The 22,795-nt window shown below is 42.1% G+C and overlaps 1 protein-coding gene and 1 long non-coding RNA gene across 2 annotated transcripts; one reads left to right on the forward strand and one right to left on the reverse strand.

Moving 5' to 3' along the window:
• The first annotated feature begins 736 nt into the window (after window positions 1-736).
• On the forward strand, window positions 737-21,128 carry LOC135572107 (uncharacterized). Its single transcript, XR_010464020.1, has 3 exons — window positions 737-831; window positions 20,385-20,500; window positions 20,990-21,128. It is a non-coding gene; the product is annotated as an uncharacterized LOC135572107 (long non-coding RNA).
• On the reverse strand, window positions 2,327-4,559 carry LOC115131129 (homeobox protein ARX-like). The gene is made up of 4 exons (XM_029662730.2): window positions 3,487-4,559; window positions 3,278-3,323; window positions 2,749-3,014; window positions 2,327-2,638 (listed from the first exon to the last, which is right to left on the reverse strand). Exons 1-4 carry the CDS (start codon window positions 3,798-3,800, stop codon window positions 2,485-2,487), a joined length of 780 nt encoding a protein of 259 aa, XP_029518590.1. The 5' UTR covers window positions 3,801-4,559; the 3' UTR covers window positions 2,327-2,484.
• Window positions 21,129-22,795: the final 1,667 nt, after the last annotated feature.

The raw sequence follows: 22,795 nt of genomic DNA on the forward strand, positions 1-22,795 counted from the left end.
GAGCTTCATTGCAAATCAATTTCATCTATCGGAGACTGAAGGTCAATAGGTAGTGCATTAGCTAGAACAAATACATTATAGGTATAAACCAAGAGAACAGTTATGCAAGGGAAAGATAGCGTGTAAATGAAGGCATTGAAATAGATCTGTGATTAATCATAGTGTCTTAGTGACTCCACAGTCCAGGGTACATTAGAAATGTGTTTGCTTAGCTACATTAGTGTTATCTGGAATAGATACAAGCACATCCTCAGCTGGACAGTAATGGTGATAGATGCTTCATATCATTTTGATTGGATCCTATGTAGTAGCTATTACAACCACTAAATTAAACTGGATGCAAAATGATCTGAATAAACTTGGCCCTTGTAATTTTATATTTGTTTAAGATGTATGTTAATCAAAAAAGTTATAGTTAATGTAGCCTATCAATGTTTCTGACACCTACTCAATTAGAGGTCCATTTCCCTCAAATACAATCATGCCTGAAACTCAGTCCAGCTCTTGGACCAAATCTGGTTCTTTTGTCTGGACTGGGAATACATTCTGGCAAGTATTTTCCACTATCCCACTGCCATAGTTTTTGATTGGATGGTTTTAAGTAAACCTTGAAGGTAATTGGCAGCAGGTGCAAATTTCAGTAGAGGGGCTTTTTATAGTAATTAACTTCCAGGCATACTGGTGATTAGCCAATAAACAAGAACAAGGTGACCATTCCCCCATCATATGAGGCAGGCTGGGCTGAGAATTGCTGCCAGGGAATGGGACTGTTACACAGTTAAGCCATCGACACTGCTACACCAATGCCTTCAGCCTTATTTAATGCACAAGGTAATGTATGGGGCCCAAGCAAATGAATAGTATACAATTTAAGGAGCATCCAACAACAAGTTGGCAGGGTAGCCTAGGGGTTAGAGAGTTGGACTAGTAACCGGAAGGTTGCAAGTTCAAACCCCGAGCTGACAAGATACAAATCTGTTCTGCCCCTGAACAGGCAGTTAACCCACTGTTCCTAGGCCGTCATTGAAAATAAGAATTTGTTCTTAACTGACTTAGCTAGTTAAATAAAGGTATAAAAAATATGTTTTTTAAAGTGCTTGATGAACTAATGTAATAGGTTAACTCAAGTGTTACCGAACAGATTATGCCAGTTTATTAATTTATTGTGATTATTGCTTACTAAGACACCTTAAAAATCTTACTGAGAAGGGATGGTCCACTTTCAAATGAGCACATCCCTTTTTCCACGAAGTCATCAGATACAGTACTGCTGCACCCACAATTTCTCTGAATTGAGCTAAATGGGTCTATGATTGAGCCCTATGTCGCCAAGTCAGCATAATCTGAGAAAACAATCTGCATGAAAAGAACCTATTGTCAATGTAGCAGCTATCTTTGTTTTCTGTGGTGTACACAGACTGTACAGCAGAAATAAGTATTTCATCATGCACCATTGCCTTTCTGATGGTTCTATTTGTCCCCATCCAAGAGAATAGGTGAGACAGAGCCACACATTGCTTCCTGTGCTTCTTACTGAATATTAAGCGCACAACCTATATCAGAGGCAATACACTTTTTAGGAGAACGTAATCAAACGTGCACATGTGTAGGAACTGTAGTGCTGATTGTATCAGTTAGAACTGATAAGGTGAACCGGCAGAGAAGCGGATGAGTCAAGTTAATTTTGATAATGCTCTGAGTCCAGTTGTGGTGGTGAGTGTGAGTCTCTTCACCCATGAAACAATTTAATGGCCCCTGTCTTCTTGGCTAGTTGAGCAGTAATCGTCACAATAGGTGTGTGATTTGTCTGGTAAGTGGCTCTGGGCAACAGATAAGGTAGGACCAAAGTCATACCCATCTGATTTCATCAGGCATCTAAAGCTTTGCTCAATCAGTTATTGCCTTACGTGTTTTCCGTTGACAGGCAGGCTGCTCCTGAAATCCAACCTAACTATTGTTTAGATAGAGGACCTTAATGGACTCATCTGGAGAAAGTGTTTGTCTAGTTATATCTTTGTTGTATCATGGTGTCCTGTCCCCTTGTTAGCTGGTCTATTGCTTTTCAGATGTGTGTTTGTGTAAGGCATTTTAAGGAGGTTTTGATGGACCAATTGCCTCTTTCCCTTTTAACAAAGTCATACACACTTTGTGTGAAAGCTTGGTCACTATCATTTACAACTGAACATAACCTGTGTTAGCTGTGTGAATAAAGGTATATTTAACCCTCTGACACGATGCCATTGGAAATGTCAGGTGCATATTGAAAAGATAATGTTCAAGTGGTACACACATTTTTTTTTATTGTTTATATAGTTACATCGTTTATCGAAAATATTTAGGAAAGAAGTTTTGCTGTCCAGTAAATTATACAACACAAACATTGAAACATAATCTTGTTACGCTAGCATACGTGAACAAAACATTTCACAAATTGTAACCAGGCATGGACAAGGTGGACAGGACAATGTCCCGCAATGTGTTGGACTACTGCATGTGGACAGAGTGCTCCTTGTTGTGGCCAGTGCTAAGTAGCCTCCTGTCATTGTCCAGCATGGCGCCTGGGCTGGCCTGGGATATTCTGGTAGGTTTGGTCATCAAGGTTGAAGTGTTACCCAATGGATTTAACAGGGTTAAAAACCTAAGGAGAGAAAAACAACTAAGTGGTTTTTAAATCCACTGCTGAGTTAACCCAAGTCTTGTAACCTAGTCGGTATACAGTATAACATATGAACCAGAAGTCTGATATACCTGCTGAAGTTAGGATGGATAAAAGGATGTCCACACAGTGAGGCCCAGGCCAGAGTGTTAATACCCAGGTTTCCAACAGAGTCAGGCGCATACACTGAGGCTGTGTATCGGGCTCCCCCCCAGGATGGCTCCACCAAAGAGGCCTGGTGCAAGGGGACATCCAGGTAAACACCCAGGGAGTTGGTTAAAGGTAGCCCAGGGAGGGAGCTCAACACTCCAGCCTTCTCGTTCTTGCGCCACTTGGCTCTGCGGTTCTGAAACCAAACCTAGACACAAGAGTGGAGAAAAGCCAACAGTCTATAATGGTCTCGTGACAACAAAAACTAGCTGGCCGGAAGCAAGCGTGCATTTAGAGATTTGGTTCTGGGTTGCTGAGATTAAGAGTGTATTGATGGATCCACGACTGAATAATATATGTTGCAGCATCATATTAACTCAGTACTAAATAAGAACCAGCTCCAAGGCCAAGCAACATATATTTGTGAAGTGTATGAATGGCAAAAACAAATGATTGAGCAAGTAGCTGTACCTGAACTCTTGCCTCTGTTAAAGTTAGATGCGTTGCCAGTTCTTCTCTAGGGTAATAAAGAGACATTGATCTATGAACAGTTTAAACAGTCCTTTATAGTTGACATGATTGAACAGTAAATATATGTTGTAGTATAAAACTAAGAGTAACAAAGCCTCTCACTACTAATGTCAATAACTAGTAGTAATGATAGAATATAATGTGTTTACCTGGCAAAAATGTCTGGATAATGGGATTTGCAGAAAGCCCTCTCCAGTTGTTCCAGCTGGAAGTTAGTAAAAGTGGTGCGATAACGTCGTTGCTTCCTTGAGTGTCCACCCGAACTTGGTGTTTTCAGCTGCTCTGTTTGGTTTCTGTTGGAGCCAAGCTCTGTCCCTCTGTTAGTATTTACTGTCATCTCTTTCCTAGTATCTTGTGGCTGTAAAGTGTGTTTGTTCTCCTCAGGAGCAGTATGATCTGCTATTGATATCTGCTCGGACTTGTTGGATTGATTCTCAGTCTTTTTGAGAGATGTTGGACCCATGGAATCCACTGTTTAAAATATGTACACAGTTATCTATCATGTGAACAGAATTCTCTTCACCTATTTGGAAATCTCACCAACACAATTTCCCCTGCGCCACTTACAAAAGGGAATTGACAATCTTCCAAATTTTAGTTTTTGAAACAAATGGCACGTACCTTCTCTGCTGATCCCAGTGTCTTTCCTCACACCTTTGCTCAGAATGGAATCAATCAAATAAGATGATGCAAATGGAAATTTCTCTAGCCCATGTGATGACTGGGGTTTAGAAGACCCCCTCATAGTTGTCTCAATCATTTGTCCTTTACAGATCTCACAGTTACTCTGACAGAGTCAGCTGTCTACAAAGCATTGCCTCTCAAATAGTGGAAACTGTGCTGCTCTTTATTGGCCCATCACTGTAGTGTTATCAATGTCATTAGCATTTTTACTTTTCCATTTGGCAGGAAAGGGAACAGTAGAGGTAAGAGGAAGATGTTTGTGTCCACTTGTTTGTGAATGTCTATTGATAGCCCTACTTTATCTTTATTGTGCAAAACTAAGTAATACTACTATCAATACTAAAATACATTTTAGTAGCAGCTCTAGTAAAAGTGGAAGCAGCAAACAGTAGAAATAAAGCTTTCTCTTTGAGATAAAGTTGTAATAGGTTATTTAATCATAGATCCTAAATATATTATTATGGAGGACTTCCTTTACTTGCAATATGATTTCATCCAATTAGTACTTTTATAACACTAAATAAGAACGTTTATTGATGATGGGAGATGGGTGCTGCCTAGTGGCCACCCGTGGAACTGAGTGTGGAACGAAAAAGGATGAGATCTGAACAGCATGATTATTGTACATCATTTTTAGCAGTGACATACATGTCCAAATTAAGCATATCTTTGTTGAAATCTGTCACATATTTGTCTTGTATACATTCAACACCAGATCTAATGAGACAAATAGTCCTATAAAGTCAATAAATCAGACCATTGGTTACAGATGGAACTATTTCCTCTTGTACATTTTTTTATAAGTGAGACTGTATGGATTCTATCTATAAAGATGTTTTATTACCTTGAGCATGGTATGTCATGCTGGCAGTGGCAGGACAGAGGTTTCCATCATTGCAGCATTCTCCACCGACAGGTACAGTACTGCTGTGCTGCAGAGAGCTTTTGGTGAGTCAAGGATCTCACATAGGCTCTTCAAGTAAGCTCAGTCTTAAAGCTTGCTCATTGGTGCAGAATTCAGAATGTTTTGACTGGTTGTTGTCCATACAGCACAAATCAGTCCAAGCATAGGAGGGCTTTCCCAGAATAATGTCATGAATTATTCAAACATACATTGGACACCCACATTAATAGATACATTCCAAACAGTCCTGGGGCTATTTGAAAAAAGGAATATGAAAATCAGCTTATTTAATTTGATTAGTGAGGAGGCAGACATATGGAGGCCAGCCTAAAATGAGGTGTTAATGCTGTTTAATGGAAGCATGGAGGGGGCTCTGATGAATGTACGGGAGAACTCTGCCTCTTCATGATTTATGACAAGGACTATTTGTAGGGAAGCAGCAGGAAGGGCTCCAATTTGAAATCCCCGACCTCAATTTGTCATGCAGACACAGGGTGTCAATATTGCCATTCACATCCATTTGGAATCCCAGCCAGCCTGTCCTTCAATTAGCCAGCTATAGCCTGCTCCATGCTGCACAGCTTTTTTTGCTGCCACTTTGAAAATACCAGCATACCGACTGACTAATTGACCAAGCACTCTTTTTTTGATGTTAGAAGGATGCTGTTCATTTGGCCAATGTGTAAATGCTTGAAATGTGAAAAGTGGTAATGTGCACCAGCATGGCTTCACTTATGCAAATCATATTTTTGAATTAACATGCCACTGGAATTGATATTTTACATAAATTGATTTGAATCATTGAGGATAATGTGAAATCTGTGTGTGTGTGTGTGTGTGTGTGTGTGTGCACTCGGGCAGGGGTGCGAGCGTGGTGTTTGTGGACATGTGTAGTGCATCACCGTGTTTGATTTTCAAGTCAACAAATTCAAAAACAACCCATCTGAACCATTTTCTACCAGACTGTCACATTATTATAATGTATCCTATGATGTTGCTGTTAGGGTAAAATAATAATGTCCCAACAGTTACTGTGGTTCATTGCCACTGGATGGCAGTAGTATACCATGTGGAATAATGTCATAGTTAAAATCATTCAAATATACATTTAGAATTTACATTTAATCCACAGGAATGACCCTTGTGTTTAAAATGCAACTTGAGCACACAGTGAATACATAAATATTCACAAAATGGTAGTGCTCATAAGGGCTTACCTTAGATTTCTCTTCTCTTGTGAGATAGGAAACCTCTTTGCTTCACATTGACACGTACTACTTTTGTCACCAAGCCAAAATACGAATGCTTCAAAGTAAAGTTGGACCATTGCTCAGAACCATATCCGTGCTCTGCCCAAGTGGCAGTCAGTCAAACACCTCTGGGATCTGGGTTTTTGAAGACAGCAGTGTGCTGAGCCCTTACGAAGACGTTAAGCGGAAAAATGTAAATGTGTATCGAGAGAACGGGAAGAGAAGGGGTGACTCCCTGGGTTCTTGGTAGGAAAAAACAAGTGTTGAAAGTCAGATTTATAGACTCTGACAGAAAGGATTCTTACACCTTGTTCCAAGACTGTGGAAAAACAAGTTATTTTCTGTTGAGGTTTCAACTGCAGTCCCATTCAATCTACTGACCCCCAATCCACCACTGTGCACTCTTCTCTTCCCTGTAATGTCTGACGTCTTTTAATTTTTTTAAATTGAATTTTACCCCCTTTTTCTCCCCAATTCCGTGATATCCAATTGTTAGTAACTACTATCTTGTCTCATCGCTAAAACTCCCGTACGGGCTCGGGAGAGACGAAGGTTGAAAATCATGCGTCCTCCGATACACAACCCAACCAAGCCGCACTGCTTCTTAACACAGCGCGCATCCAACCCGGAAGCCAGCTGCACCAATGTGTCGGAGGAAACACCGTGCACCTGGCAACCTTGGTTAGCGTGCACTGCGCCCGGCCCGCCACAGGAGTCGCTGGTGCGTGATGAGACAAGGATTTCCCTACCGGCCAAACCCTCCCTAACCCGGACGACGCTATGCCGATTGTGCGTCGCCCCACGGACCTCCCGGTCCCGGCCGGTTACGACAGAGCCTGGGCGCGAACCCAGAGTCTCTGGTGGCACAGCTGGCGCTGCAGTTTCTTTTTGCTTCAGCTACTTTTCTACTTTCACAGCTTATGTTTCTGTGTGTTCAGATCAGCATATTGTCCCATGGCAGCATTCACGATTCCCCCATTAGAGTCCTGTGAGGACTGACCTGCAGAGTGTGTCCTCGTCCTTTCCTGTCATCCTGCGCTACACTGGGTGTCCTCCCCCTCCATCCCTCTATCTCTCCAGCCCAGGTGGTCTGGTTGATGAGAGACAGAGAGAGGGACATAGGAGACTTCCTCCTCAAAATACTGCTGGGTCATCTTGATCACTCGCCAATTTGCTGTCGGAATTCAAATTAAAAACTTGGTGTGAATTAGGTAGTTTTATGTCTCTGCATGACAGCTTTTTATATTAAATGGTTTACAAGAATCACATTGTTTATCATGGGAGCAGGTTGTCATGCATATGAATGAGGCCCAGGTGTTAATCCCACGCTGGTTCCTTTTCCAGGCACATCTCCTTATTATAACCCACTCTCTCATATTTCACTACAAGTGTTTGCTTTAATAATTACCTCAAAACACCACTGTCAATTGGCCTTCTGTACAATTAGCCCCAAGGCAATGTTGGTTCAATTACATCCTACATTTTGCTATATATACATTGGTTTTCATTGGTCTGAACTCTTTTGAAAGGTTTAAATATCGTGTAATTTTGCAGCTCTCTGATGGTTAATACTGAATGAGATACAGAACAAAGTCATTGGAAATTCTGGCTCTCTCCATTGAAAGTCTGATAGAAGAAGGCAACCATGTGTTTGACACAGTTTTTCTAACACTCATTTAGGGCCGATTATTGGCCCTTTATGGGCTGTAAAATGCTGATTTGCTAGTCAGCAGGGAGTCACACTTAGTGTGCCATAAACCTGATGGTGCATTACAACATCTTTAATATGCAATAACGGTTGAGTGAGGACAAAGATACTCTCAGTGTAAGAGCAATAACTCATTGAGAGTCTTGTTAACTGTACTTTATCTATCTACTCTGTGGGTTGTTTTCCGTGTGTTTGCTTTAAAACTCCTCAAAAAGAACAACATCGCGAGCGTCTGCTAAATGACTTAAATGTAAATGTAAATGTATGTTGTGTAATGATTGTAGCTACAGTAACGAGCATCAAGTGTATACACAGTATGTTGTTTTAAAGGCTAGTGCAGTCAAAAATGTGATTTCCCTGTGTTTTATATATATTTTCACACTGAGTTCGTAGTATTACTGTGAAATTGTATTACTGAGATGACATTTTTTTCCAATACTCTAAAACTATTTGGTGGAATGTCTTGAATTTTGTCTTGAAGACAACGTTAATTTGCTCTGACTCAAGTGTTCCATTTGTACATGTACATTTGTGGGGCACAACAAAAAAGAAACTAAGCCAAGCATCACACAGTTCCCGCTAAATTCACGTTCCCCTCTGTGTCTCATTCAATTGAGTTCTGACCACTACCTCCACACAGGCACGCTGAGTGCGCAGTCGTGCACACAAGCTCCCGTTAGGCCTACACAATGAAATGCCTATAAAAGCGTATCTAACTGATGGGATACACAAGCTGCATTCCTTGCCAAATGATTATTTTAACAATTAATCTTAAATGGCACTTGCTTATTTATTGACTGAATATGTATGGGGCAATTTAGCAATTAGGATTTGTTATCTGTAATGGTTTTGATAAATTAGGCATTGTTGCGCACTGTTAGTATATAGATAAATGTGCGCACATTTGTTTTCTATTGCAGGCCTTGTGTTCTAAAAATGTATATACTTTTTTAGTTCAAAAGAATGTAAGTACCCGAACTGTCAAATGCCCATCCCACCCCCTCCCCATTCAGACCACTCCCAGCCAGCTAAATTCTTGCTTAAGAAATTGCTCTTTGCTAAGAAGCTATTTCTGTTTATTTTTGACCATTTTAATTTAAAACAATTACAGTAAGGTACTTAATTGTTACCCAGAAATGATTTGATGTTGAGATAAAAGATGGCTACATTGGATCTTTAAGTCAGGGTTCTATTGGTCATAGTTTACACAATACAATCTGCATTTTACATTTACATTTACATTTAAGTCATTTAGCAGACGCTCTTATCCAGAGCGACTTACAAATTGGTGCGTTCACCTTAAGACATCCAGTGGAACAGCCACTTTACAATAGTGCATCTAAATCTTTTAAGGGGGGTGAGAAGGATTACTTTATCCTATCCTAGGTATTCCTGAAAGAGGTGGGGTTTCAGGTGTCTCCGGAAGGTGGTGATTGACTCCGCTGTCCTGGCGTCGTGAGGGAGTTTGTTCCACCATTGGGGGGCCAGAGCAGCGAACAGTTTTGACTGGGCTGCGCGGGAACTGTACTTCCTCAGTGGTAGGGAGGCGAGCAGGCCAGAGGTGGATGAACGCAGTGCCCTTGTTTGGGTGTAGGGCCTGATCAGAGCCTGGAGGTACTGAGGTGCCGTTCCCCTCACAGCTCCGTAGGCAAGCACCATGGTCTTGTAGCGGATGCGAGCTTCAACTGGAAGCCAGTGGAGAGAGCGGAGGAGCGGGGTGACGTGAGAGAACTTGGGAAGGTTGAACACCAGATGGGCTGCGGCGTTCTGGATGAGTTGTAGGGGTTTAATGGCACAGGCAGGGAGCCCAGCCAACAGCGAGTTGCAGTAATCCAGACGGGAGATGACAAGTGCCTGGATTAGGACCTGCGCTGCTTCCTGTGTGAGGCAGGGTCGTACTCTGCGGATGTTGTAGAGCATGAACCTACAGAACGGGCCACCGCCTTGATGTTAGTTGAGAACGACAGGGTGTTGTCCAGGATCACGCCAAGGTTCTTAGCGCTCTGGGAGGAGGACACAATGGAGTTGTCAACCGTGATGGCGAGATCATGGAACGGGCAGTCCTTCCCGGGAGGAAGAGCAGCTCCGTCTTGCCGAGGTTCAGCTTGAGGTGGTGATCCGTCATCCACACTGATATGTCTGCCAGACATGCAGAGATGCGATTCGCCACCTGGTCATCAGAAGGGGGAAAGGAGAAGATTAATTGTGTGTCGTCTGCATAGCAATGATAGGAGAGACCATGTGAGGTTATGACAGAGCCAAGTGACTTGGTGTATAGCGAGAATAGGAGAGGGCCTAGAACAGAGCCCTGGGGACGCCAGTGGTGAGAGCGCGTGGTGAGGAGACAGATTCTCGCCACGCCACCTGGTAGGAGCGACCTGTCAGGTAGGACGCAATCCAAGCGTGGGCCGCGCCGGGAGATGCCCAACTCGGAGAGGGTGGAGAGGAGGATCTGATGGTTCACAGTATCGAAGGCAGCCGATAGGTCTAGAAGGATGAGAGCAGAGGAGAGAGAGTTAGCTTTAGCAGTGCGGAGGGCCTCCGTGATACAAAGAAGAGCAGTCTCAGTTGAATGACTAGTCTTGAAACCTGACTGATTTGGATCAAGAAGGTCATTCTGAGAGAGATAGCGGGAGAGCTGGCCAAGGACGGCACGTTCGAGAGTTTTGGAGAGAAAAGAAAGAAGGGATACTGGTCTGTAGTTGTTGACATCGGAGGGATCGAGTGTAGGTTTTTTCAGAAGGGGTGCAACTCTCGCTCTCTTGAAGACAGAAGGGACGTAGCCAGCGGTCAGGGATGAGTTGATGAGCGAGGTGAGGTAAGGGAGAAGGTCTCCGGAAATGGTCTGGAGAAGAGAGGAGGGAATAGGGTCAAGCGGGCAGGTTGTTGGGCGGCCGGCCGTCACAAGACGCGAGATTTCATCTGGAGAGAGAGGGGAGAAAGAGGTCAGAGCACAGGGTAGGGCAGTGTGAGCAGAACCAGCGGTGTCGTTTGACTTAGCAAACGAGGATCGGATGTCGTCGACCTTCTTTTCAAAATGGTTGACGAAGTCCTCTGCAGAGAGGGAGGAGGGGGAGGAGGATTCAGGAGGGAGGAGAAGGTGGCAAAGAGCTTCCTAGGGTTAGAGGCAGATGCTTGGAATTTAGAGTGGTAGAAAGTGGCTTTAGCAGCAGAGACAGAAGAGGAAAATGTAGAGAGGAGGGAGTGAATGGATGCCAGGTCCGCAGGGAGGCGAGTTTTCCTCCATTTCCGCTCGGCTGCCCGGAGCCCTGTTCTTTTCATTTCATTTTCATGTGAATGACACTCTCTGTAGCATCTCTACATGTTTAATTATCATGAGATGTATTGACTCATAAACCCTGACTACTCCTTTTGTAGTTCTATCCATGAAGGCTGTAACTCTTCTTTCCCACTATACCCTCAAGGTACAGTATATTTATTGGATTGTGAATTATGGAATGGAGAAATTAGGCTACATTATCAATCTACATCACATATCAGAATCGGTCTTTCATCGATATCTAAACAGAAAATTCCCTTTTCCTCTTGCTTTCTCTGGGAAAACAAGAGTTTTTCCTCTTCAGGCAAACCCCACATTTTGCTGTAGTTTACGTAATTGAAAAGTAATTAACACAAGCAAAATAGTCATATTTCCGTCTGTGAAAATGAATTCAGAAGCAGGATTCAGCCTCAGTGCAGATACGAAGAACTACACATTCAATTTCATTTTCTGTATATATTTCTTAATCTTGACAGTAATCTGTGGTCTCTGAAGCCAGCCATAGCGAGGCAGCAGTTTAAACAACTGTATTTCTGCTCTCTTTGTTTATCTAAGAGAAATGCAATTTAGGCTAGAGACACATACTGTAGTCTGGGCTTTTCTCCCACTCTTTGGACTTAATACATTTCATGACAAGCTGGGCTACGTTTTGATTAGAGCGATGTTCCTAGCTTTAGCAATAAGGTGGGTATAATACACTGTCTGCTGAGGGAAAATACAATTGTTTCTTTTAATAAATGTGTTGCACTGGCTGTACATCTAGCTAAATACGATTTAGGGACCAGTGTTTTAGAAGAGTCTCAGACCTTATGAGCCACCTTTGTTCTCAGGTTCTGTCTGTGTTTCAAATAATTGAACACTAATTACAACCATCAAACACCTTTTGCTCTCGCTGCAACAGATCTGTGCCCCTTCAGGTCTCACAGTGTACAACATAACTAGGCGTTTTACTTCTGTTATTGCAGCTGGTATTAGTTTCCTGTTGTTGTCTGTGTCATTGGAGAGTGGTAGTAGTAGTTTATTTATTTTATGGTGCTAATAAAAACATGCATTTCATACATTTAGCTAAACACAGCAAATGTTCATTCGCAGTCCCTAACTAAACATACAGTGACTAAATACATAAACATAGCTAAGTACACATCACTCATACAGTATTTTGTAGGATATAACAGATTAAAACAAATACAGGAAACATAAAATACAACAAATTATACAATAAGTATAGGACACATCATAAAACACATTGAGACTTGAGTGCATTAAGAATAGGTCATTGTGTGCAGGGTTGATGCACCTTGATCTATGTTTTGACCTCCATGGAGAAGGATTTAAAATCGCCCGTGCTTCTTAAGGTAGAAGGCAGAGAATTCTATTTCCTGATTTCCTGAAGGTGCTTTCCCTTTTAGGAATGACATCCTCTTGTGGAGGTCAGGGTAACTGCTGTTTTTTTAAGAGCTTATTATGACAATCTTTCAACGGTAGGATGCAACATTGTTGATAACCTTATAACCGAGACATACATCTAAGAAAAACATAGTCCAAATGTAACACATTTTTACTTGGGAGAACATTACAGTGGTGGTAGTTTGTCAGTGCCATTTCAATAATTTGTGTGGTATTAAAAAAGATTCTGACAAGGTCTCCAGTCAGAATTGCATGAGATGTGTTTAGAAAAGTCTTCATTTTTCCAGGACCCTATTCTACTAAAGAAATTCCGACATAAACTACGGACAACGAACTCAATTCAACAAAAATACAGTGATGAGATCATGAGGCCCATTGTGAGGCCCTTTTTTTTAAGGTAACAGATGCATATCTGTATTCCCAGTCATGTAAAATACATTAGATTAGGGGCCGAATCATTTATTTCAATTGACTGATTTCCTCATATAGGATCACAGAGTTTAAATATCTGGGCATTAAGGATAATAATTAAGGATAGACCCTTCTTTGAAATTTGAAAAACACAAAATTGTCCAGCAAATTTAGATATAGTCTTTCAAATATTCGATACATCAGGAATATATGCAATGATTTTTTCACACGTGTCCTATTGTATCAACAGCTGGTCTCAAGCCAATGAAACAAACCTTTTAACCCTTTCTATCTCTATACAACCAAGCACTGAATATCCTGGAAAGGAAATCACAACAAACTGAGAATCTGAGATCAATTGAAACAACCTAGTCTTGTCTGTGTGCTTAGGGTCGTTGTTCTGTTAGAACGTGAATCTTCACCCCAGTATGAGGTCCTGAGCGCTCTGGAACAGGTTTTCATCAAGGATCTCTTTGTACTTTGCTCCGTTCATCTTTCCCTCGATCCTGAGTAGTCTCCCAGTCCCTGCCGCTGAAACATTCCCACAGCATGATGCTGCCAACACCATTTAAAAAAAAATGTATGACCTTTTTTTAACTAGGCAAGTCAGTTAAGAACAAATTCTTATTTTCAACGACGGCCTAGGAACAGTGAACAACTGCATTGTTCAGGGGCAGAACGACAGATTTTCACCTTGTCAGCTAAGGGATTCAATCTTTGCAACCTTTCGGTTACCAGTCCAATGCTCTAACCACTAGGCTACCTGCCGCACCATGCTTCACCGTAGGGATGGTGCCAAGTTTCCTCCAGATGTGATGCATGGCATTCAGGCCAAAGTTCAATCTTGGTTTCATCAGACCAGAGAATCTTGTTTCTCATGGTTTGAGAGTCTTTGTGTCTTTTGGCAAACTCCAAGCGGGATGTCATGTGATTTTTACTGAGTGGCTTCCGTCTGGCCACTCTACCATAAAGGCTTGATTGGGGGAGTGCTTGCAGAGATGGTTGTCATCTGCAGAGTTCACAGAGGAAGACATTGAAGACAGACGGTGGCCACTGTGTTCTTGGGGACCTTCAATGCTGCAGAAATGTTTTTGTGTCCTTCCCCAGATCTGTGCCTGGACACAATCCTGTCTTGGAACGGCCAGATGTTAGAGTGGCCAGATGGAAGCCAAAAGGCAACTAAAGGAGTCTCAGACCATGAGAAACAAGATTCCCTACAGTGAAGCATGGCAGTGGCAGTATCATGCTGTGGGAATGTTTTTCAGTGGCAGGGACTGGGAGACTAGTCAGGATTGAGGGAAAGATGAATGGAGCACAGAGAGATCCTTAATGAAAATCTGCTCCAGAGTGCTCAGGACCTCAGACTGGGATGAAGGTTCACCTTCCAACAGGACAATGCCCCTAAGCACACAGTGAAGACAACGCATGAGTGGTTTTGAGACAAGTCTCTGAATGTCCTTGAGTGGACCAGCCAGAGCCCGGACTTGAACCCAGCGACGCTTCCCATCCAACTTGAATGAGCTTGACATGATATGCAGAGAAGAATGGGAGAAACTCCCACAAATACAGGTGTGCAATGTGTAGCATCATACCCAAAAACACTCAAGGCTGTAGTTGCTGCCAAAGGTGCTTCAACAAAGTATTGAGTAAAGGGTCTAAATACTTATGTAAATGTGAAAATTTCTGTAAACCTGTTTTTGCTTTGTTCTTATGGGGTAATCTGTGTAGATTGATGAGCTTTAAAAAAAATATTTTAGAATAAGGCTGTAACAACAAAATGAGGAAAAAGTCAAGGGGTTTGAATACTTTCCAAATGTGCTGTGAATTCTAATGACTATATGTATAATGTTCAAGTCTCCTACATTTTCTATCTAGTAGCAGACTTCTCTCTCTTCTCTTATTTCAGTAGTCTGTTGCAGAGGATCCCCAGAAGATTCTTTCTTTCCTCTAGTTCAGAGTTAGCAGGTAATGCAGGTGAAGTGTTAGATTTCACCTTTGCATAACTCTTCTGTATGGGATGGTATTGCATATTCTGTCGATGAGTAGGAAAGGGTCGAGGTGGCTCCTTTGGATGAAGGGGGAAGGGTCGACGTGGTTCCTCTGGAATGATGGTGGAAGGGTCGAGGTGGCTCCTTTGGATGAAGGGGGAAGGGTCGACGTTGCTTCTCTGGATGAGGGGGAAGGGTCGAGGTGGCTCCTTTGGATGAAGAGGGAAGGGTCGACGTTGCTTCTCTGGATGAGGGGGAAGGGTCGAAGTGGTTTCTCTGGATGAGGGGAAGGATCGAAGTGGTTTCTCTGGATGAGGGGGTCAAGGATGAGGGGGAAGGGTCGAAGTGGTTCCTCTGGATGAGGGGAAGGGTCAAAGTGGTTTCTCTGGATGAGGGTGAAGGGTCGAAGTGGTTTCTCTGGATGAGGGGGAAGGATCGAAGTGGTTTCTCTGGATGAGAGGGAAGGGTCGAAGTGGTTCCTCTGGATGAGGGGGTCGAAGGGTCGAAGTGGTTCCTCTGGATGAGGGGGAAGGGTCGAAGTGGTTTCTCTGGATGAGGGGGAAGGATCGAAGTGGTTTCTCTGGATGAGAGGGAAGGGTCGAAGTGGTTCCTCTGGATGAGGGGGAAGGGTCGAAGTGGTTTCTCTGGATGAGGGGGAAGAATCAACGTTGCTTCTCTGGATGAGGGGGAAGAGTTGACATGGCTCTTCTGGATGAGGGGGGAAGGGTCGAAGGGGTTTCTCTGGATGAGGGGGAAGGATCGACGTGGTTTCTCTGGAATGATGGTGGAAGGGTCGACGTGGTTTCTCTGGATGAGGTGGAAGGGTCGACGTGGTTTCTCTGGATGAGGTGGAAAAGGGTCAACCTGGTTTCTCTGGATGAGGGGGGAAGGGTCGATGTGGCTTCTCTGGATGAGGGGGGGGTCGACGTGGTTCCTCTGGAATGATGGCGGAAGGGTCGACGTGGCTCTTCTGCATGAGGGCGGAAGGGTCGATGTGGCCCGTCTGGATGAGGTGGAAGGTTGGACGTGGCTCCTCATGAACTACCGTAGTTCCACTGTCATAAATGTTCATGGTTAATTTGGGAATATCATGTTCTGTGTCCTTATTTATAATAATTTGAGATTCATTATTGATATCCTTTTCTCACAAATTAGGATAGAATCTCCACTGTACTGTCATCCATATGGCTGATCTAGCAGTGTGCAATTTCATATTTGTGTTAGTCCTTTTGTTCTTTGTCTTGGTAAAATCAGCATAAAGGGACTCAAAGTTGTTTGTAATTCTTGGCATCTGTACTTTGTAAGTCTTCAGGGTAAACAATCTCCATGGCAACTCATTGGACAATGCTTCTCTTGAACAGTGCTGGGATGATGTTTTTTTTAAATAAGGCCTTTTGTTTGTTTTTGAAATATTTCAATTGTACCTTATACAATTATTGAAATAATAAAATATTATGAAATATAATAATAATACTGACTTATAGTAAGACACAATTATGCTCGGTTAGGCCTACCTCCCCTTCAAGTGTCTCAAGTTTCCTCACAAGTTTTCCTTACACATATGGTTACTGATTGTAATTATATTATCCTCCAGAGATGAATTACTCTTGTAAATTCTTTGAGCACTTGATTGTCAATACTTTAGTCCTTTCCTATAGTCCTTCAGTCCATATAGTTGTTCTCAGAAGATTTCAGTGATTTGCTATCTTTTCCTGAAGTTGGTAAATCCTGTAATTGTTCCTGTTGTTGGAAAAAGGTATCTTCATTTTACAAAAAAAATATACATTTGTAGTTTATGATAAGTAGATAAAAACAATAGTACATTTAGGGTGGGTTGCACCAATGTGGATTCTTAACCTGGGTTAAATCAAGGTTTATCTATTAATCTTGTTGTACCAAATGTTAGACCTAGTTTTAAATCAATCCTAGTAAAATCGAATCCTTCTTCTAAACTAAGTTTAATTTTTACTTTTGACCAAGATCGAATGTAATGTTGCTCCATTGTTTGAAAAACAAATTTAAATGTAGTTTTGGGATTAAATATAAACTGCTGCTGGAGGAGGATTAAGTTAATTAAATATCAGTGTATGCACTTTATTTTAGATGGTGATCAAACAGTTTAGCTCCTGTGGCTTATCATGTTTGTTAAACTCAACTAGCTAGCTAACTCATTTGGCAAAAAAGTGCAATTCATTTCACCCAGGGGTGATTTTAGGATTTGAAGACATTAGGGGTTTAGCCCAAAGGCAGGGGCATCCTCCCCCATCCAAAGAATGAAGTAATTTCAACAGCTAAATGCATGAATTTGGTATACTTTGAGATGAACAATGACAGATTAGATACTTTTCAGGTAACTTGTACCTTCCCACCTGCCACAGCAGAAACTGCCAGTACTAAGTTACAGTAGCTACTGTGGGTCTCTCTACTCTGGAACACATACATCTACGGTGTATTGCCAAAAACCTCCATACCACTCAACAACTTCAAACATAAACTCTGACCTGTCCAATGAGCCAAACTAATTAAAGAATTCCACAGTACCCAAAACACCCTCTCTCTCGCACATGCACACACACACTCTATGTTGTCCGTTGCTGTCTCTTAGTCTTCTATGTTACTGTCTCTTTTGTTTACCATCCTCTCTCATCCTGTCCTGGTTGTGTACAGTATATAGTGTAAAAGTAAACAATTGTTTTATTAGAAATTTCACATGATTTTTCACATAATCTGCAAGTTCTTTGTAAACCATGTTTGACTTTTTCACTGTCTGTATTTCGCTTGTTATAATTTGTGCAAATAAGTCAAACAAATTAGAATCTATAAAGCAGCTTGAAATGATACAGTCTACCGTGTTCTCTCTCCCTCCCTTCCGTCACTTTCTATGTGTCTTGCCTGTTACTGTCTGTGTCTTGTCTGTTGCTGTCTTATGTTCTTGTTTGTTACGGTCTCCTTTGTTTATAATCTTCTGTTATAGAATGTTCAATTTTTCTTGTCTCTCTTCATCATATCCTATTCCTCTGTTGCGGTCTCCGTGTCTTGTCTGGTGTGTCTCTCTCCATCATATCCTACTCTTCTGTTGCTGTCTCTGTGTCTTGTCTAGTGTGTCTTTAGTTTTGCAATCCAAAACAGTCAATGGGATACTGGGGTAGGTTAACTTGTTTTGAGCCAGTGTCTGGGTCACTTAAATCATCCTCTTGCCTACCAGTTGCCCCTGGCTGCTGCTGTTCTAAGTGCTCCACTGGCTGTTCTCATCTATCCCTGTCCTTGGCTCATCTGCATGGTAGCAAGGTAGAAGGACACCATGTCATTTGTTAGTTTTAAAGGGCAACTGCTCTTCCTGTTTTGTCTTTGTTTTAGATTTAGTATATTAAGAGACGCTAGCTGCCATGACTGAATTCAAACGTGATTTGGTTTCGGGGTGTGGTTTGATGGGAGTGTCTTGTGTGTTTGCAGGTGGGAAGAGTTAGCCAAATGATTTCGCCAATTATTTTCGGCTGGTGTGCGACCTGACTCTGATAGCCTATCTTCTGGGCTAGTTAGGGACTCAATAAATTACATGGGACAATATTTTCGTGTTGCACATCTTTTAGTTGTCTTATTAAATGCTTTCAATATTTGAATAGTTGGTTTGAGGTTTTTAAGTCATTGAAATTTGGAGCTATTGGAACATTTTCCCATGTACATTGTGTAATTTACCGATGGTGCCTAACTAGCTCCATAGGGATATCCAAAGTCAACCCAAATTTACCACATGCATTACGGTCGTTTCACATTCTGCTGCACTCCGAAGTGATATTTACTTGTATGCTGCCAGTTGTGTTTATGTCGGCAGAATAAAAAATAAATTAATTTACGTTGTGATGCAGTCACTTGCACAAGTCTAGCAGAACTCAGTTTTGGACAAGATGACTTTATGACCAAAAGTATCCTATTTACACTTTGTAGTTTTGTATAAATGTTTCTAACTCCATTCTGCTGTTTTCTAAATTAGAAAAAGTTTTTTAGCGGCAGTTTCTCATCAAATTAAATTAAATTGTATTGATCACATGCAGATGTTATTGCAGGTATAGCAAAATGCTTGTGTTCATAGCTCCAACAGTACAGTACTTTCTAACAATACACACAAATCTAAAAGTACTCATTCAAGTGTTTGTCTTAATTTATACGATTTTCTACATTGAAATAACACATGGAATCATGTAGTAACCAAAAAAGTGTTACATTTAAAAATATATATTTTAGATTTGAGATTCTTCAAAGTAGCCACCCTTTGCCTTGATGACAGCTTTGCACACACTCTTAGCATTCTCTCAACCAGCTTCACTTTTACAACAGTCTTGAAGGTGTCCCACATATGGTTGGATGCTTTTCATTCACTCTGCGGTCCTACTCATCCCAAATCATCTCAATTGGGTTGAGTTCGGGTGATTGTGGAAACCAGGTCATCTGATGCAGCAATCCATCACTCTCCTCTTGGTCAAATAGCCCTTCATAGCCTGGAGGTGTGTTGGGTCAAATGATAGACTAACTATTTTTAAATGTTTATTTATTTTCTCTCCAATTTCGTCGTATCCAATTGGTAGTACTTACAGTCTTGTCTCATCGCTGCAATTCCGGTACGGACTCGGGAGAGGCGAAGGTCGAGAGCCATGCATCCTCCGAAACACAACCCAACCAAGCCGCACTGCTTCTTGACACAATGCACATCCAACCCAGAAGCCAGCCGCACCAATGTGTCGGAGGAAACACCATACACTTGGCAACCAGGTCAGGATATCCCTGCCGGTCAAACCCTCCCTAACCCGGACGATGCTGGGCCAATTGTGCGTCGCTCCATGGGCCTCCCGGTCGCGGCCGGCTGCAACAGAGCCTGGGCTCGAACCCAGAATCTCTGGCGGCACAGGCCTTAGACCACTGCGCCACCCGGGAGGGTCATGATGATAGACCAACTAAGCGCAAACCAGACGGGATGGCGTATCGCTGCAGAATGCTGTGGTAGCCATGCTGGTGAAGTGTGCCTTGAATTCGAAATAAATCACTGACAGTGTCACCAGCAAAGCACCCACACACCATCACACCTCCCCCTCCATCCTTCACGGTGGGAAGCACACATGCAGAATTCATCCGTTCACCTACTCTGCGTCTCACAAAAAGATGATGTTTGGAACCAAAAATCTCTAAGTTTGACATATTTCCACCGGTCTAATGTCCATTACTCGTGTTTCTTGGCCCAAGCAAGTCTCTTCTTGGTGTCCTTTAGTAGTGGTTTCTTTGCAGCAATTCGACCATGAAGGTCTGATTCACACAGTTTCCTCTGAACAGTTGATGTTTAGATGTGTCTGTTACTTGTGAAGCATTTATTTAGGCTGCAATCTGAGGTGCAGTTAACTCTAATGAACTTATCATCTGCAGCAGATGTAACTCTGGGTCTTCCTTTCCTGTGGCGGTCCTCATGAGAGACAGTTTCATCATAGCGCTTGATGGTTTTTGCAACTGCACTTGAAGACACAGGACACCGGGCGGGACACCAGGTAAATGTAGTCTCTTATGGTCAATCTTCCAATGATATGCCTACAAACACGTCACAATGCTGCAGACAATGGGGGGAAACGACAGAGAGCGCAGGCTCATTCCTGGCGCATTCACAGCCATATAAGGAGACATTGGAACACAGCGCCTTCAGAATCTGGGGCATTTCCTGTATGAAACTTCTACTTGGTTTCGCCTGTAGCATTCGTTCTGGGGCACTCACAGATAATATCTTTGCAGTTTTGGAAACGTCAGAGTTTTGTCTTTCCAAGGCTGTCAATTCCATGCATAGTCGAGCATCTGTTCGTGACAAAATATCTTGTTTAAAACGGGAACGTTTTTTATCCAAAAATTAAAAGAGCGCCCCCTACCTCTGTCCTCCACATGGAGAACGAGAGCTCACAGTATGTTAGGAAACTTTGCAGTATTTAGTTTTTTTATGTATTTTCTCTTACATTGTTACCCCAAATCTTTATTGTTGTTGCATACAGTCCCGAAGAACTATTGGATATCAGAGCGACGTCAACTTACCAGCACTACGACCAGGAAAACTACTTTCCCAAAGCGGATCCTTCGTCCTCACCACCCAGGGCATTTGAACTGATCCCAGAGGCCGACCCAAAACAACGACGCCGGAGAAGAGGAAGACGCAGTGGTCTTCTGGTCAGACTTCAGAGGTGTGCACACCACCCATCGCTTCCAAGTGTATTACTCGCTAATGTCCAGTTCCTAGATAATAAGGTCGATGAAATGTAAAGAAAAACGTAAGGGTTCGCATAATAGAGCAACACATCCCCCCCAAAAAGTTTGCCCGTAGAATTGATATAAGAACTCAATGATTAATTTAATTTAAATAAGTTCTACCAGCTAATTTGAGATTTTTAGATGACAACCTTTGATGACACATCATTTAAGGGCCTGTCGGTTTTCAACAAAGCTGGCCATCTTTTCCCCACTCTTTCTGGCTGCCCTCCCCCTTCCCTTCTACATTCATGTTTGTTTATTTGTCATATATACTTGGAGTACAGAGTGAAATAAAATGACTACTTGCTGGTTAACCATTTGACAATGCAACAACAACAGAAAAAGTAAATAGCTAAGTGAATAAAAAGAGTAATACAAATAAAAGCTCAATTAAATAATTTCAGAAATGTATACAATGGACATATTTGTACAAATAGTTACATGGACTATATGGAAATAACAGACATGGTATCAAGCATGCTTACCTGTAGAATAGGACATAAGACCTCTATGATTCATTTCATTTTGTCAGTTGTACCACAACATTGCCCATTTTAATCAGGGTTAATATCATGTTGTAGTAAAGTTCAGCTTCAGTCCACAGGGGGCAATGTGTCACTGTCAGAAGAAACCGTATGCACTTCAGTTAGAACTTTTTCTCTACTATTCAGTCTCAGCTAGCTAGCAAGCCAGTAGCTACCGAAGTGCATTGTACAGACAAGCTAGGTATAGAAACGAAACCTGTAAATAAAAACTTTTCCTAATATCGCGACTTATATCAACATTCTTAGCTTGCCCATTCACAAAATATATGTACTGTTAAATAACTCTGACTGACACACAATATTTGCACTTTGCTATACTTCAGACTCTGACAGAGTGACTGGTATTTTGCTGAATGATGACATTGACATCTAACCTGTGCAGTAGGGGCGGGGGAGGGGTCATGGGATGTGATTGGTCCACTGTGTTGTGAAATCTTGACCAATCACAGCAGCTACCATGTCACACCAGGGGCGTTTGCAGGGCCAACTACTGGGCTTCCACTAGATAACACAGCCACAAAGTCAGATTCCACTGCCACAAAGTCTAAATTTAGATCTGGTCTAATCCAAGACTTATTTAAACCATGTTTGTGCAACACACCATGAGAGTGTATTTAGAAATTCTTAATTTGAACACAAATCCGGTTTCTATCAGGAGCTCTGCTGCTGTTTGTTTGTTTCCTGGGTTAGGCTACCTCCCAGGCAACCCACACAAACATTCTCACATTATTATTAATAGATATATAAAACATCATAAAACTGTTTTAGCTTTATGCTGTTGCAGAGCCTATACATACAGTATAATTACACTTGATGCCATTACAGAACATAAATGCCAAGCTCAGGGAACATAAAGCCATATGAAAGGTGAGAATGACTATCAACCAGCCTCTTGAGCTCCATGCCTGAGTGAAGTAGTTTTAATGATATAAAGAGCCAGTGGTTCAAAGCTGTCGTGCCTGTGGTGGTCGATGTGGTGTCATGTCACCACCATCAGTACCTCAACTG

The sequence above is a fragment of the Oncorhynchus nerka genome, linkage group LG6 (genome assembly GCF_034236695.1).
Source record: "Oncorhynchus nerka isolate Pitt River linkage group LG6, Oner_Uvic_2.0, whole genome shotgun sequence".
Taxonomy (NCBI): Eukaryota; Metazoa; Chordata; class Actinopteri; order Salmoniformes; family Salmonidae; genus Oncorhynchus; species Oncorhynchus nerka.

What these genes read in the sequence shown, in the direction of transcription:
- LOC115131129 (XM_029662730.2), bottom strand. Translation starts at nt 3,800, where the DNA reads ATGGGTCCAACATCTCTCAAAAAGACTGAGAATCAATCCAACAAGTCC. An exon ending in TAACAGAGGCAAGAGTTCAG is followed by an intron (nt 3,015 to 3,277) that starts GTACAGCTACTT and finishes TCTTGTGTCTAG; the next exon opens with GTTTGGTTTCAGAACCGCAG. An exon ending in ATCCATCCTAACTTCAGCAG is followed by an intron (nt 2,639 to 2,748) that starts GTATATCAGACT and finishes TTCTCTCCTTAG; the next exon opens with GTTTTTAACCCTGTTAAATC.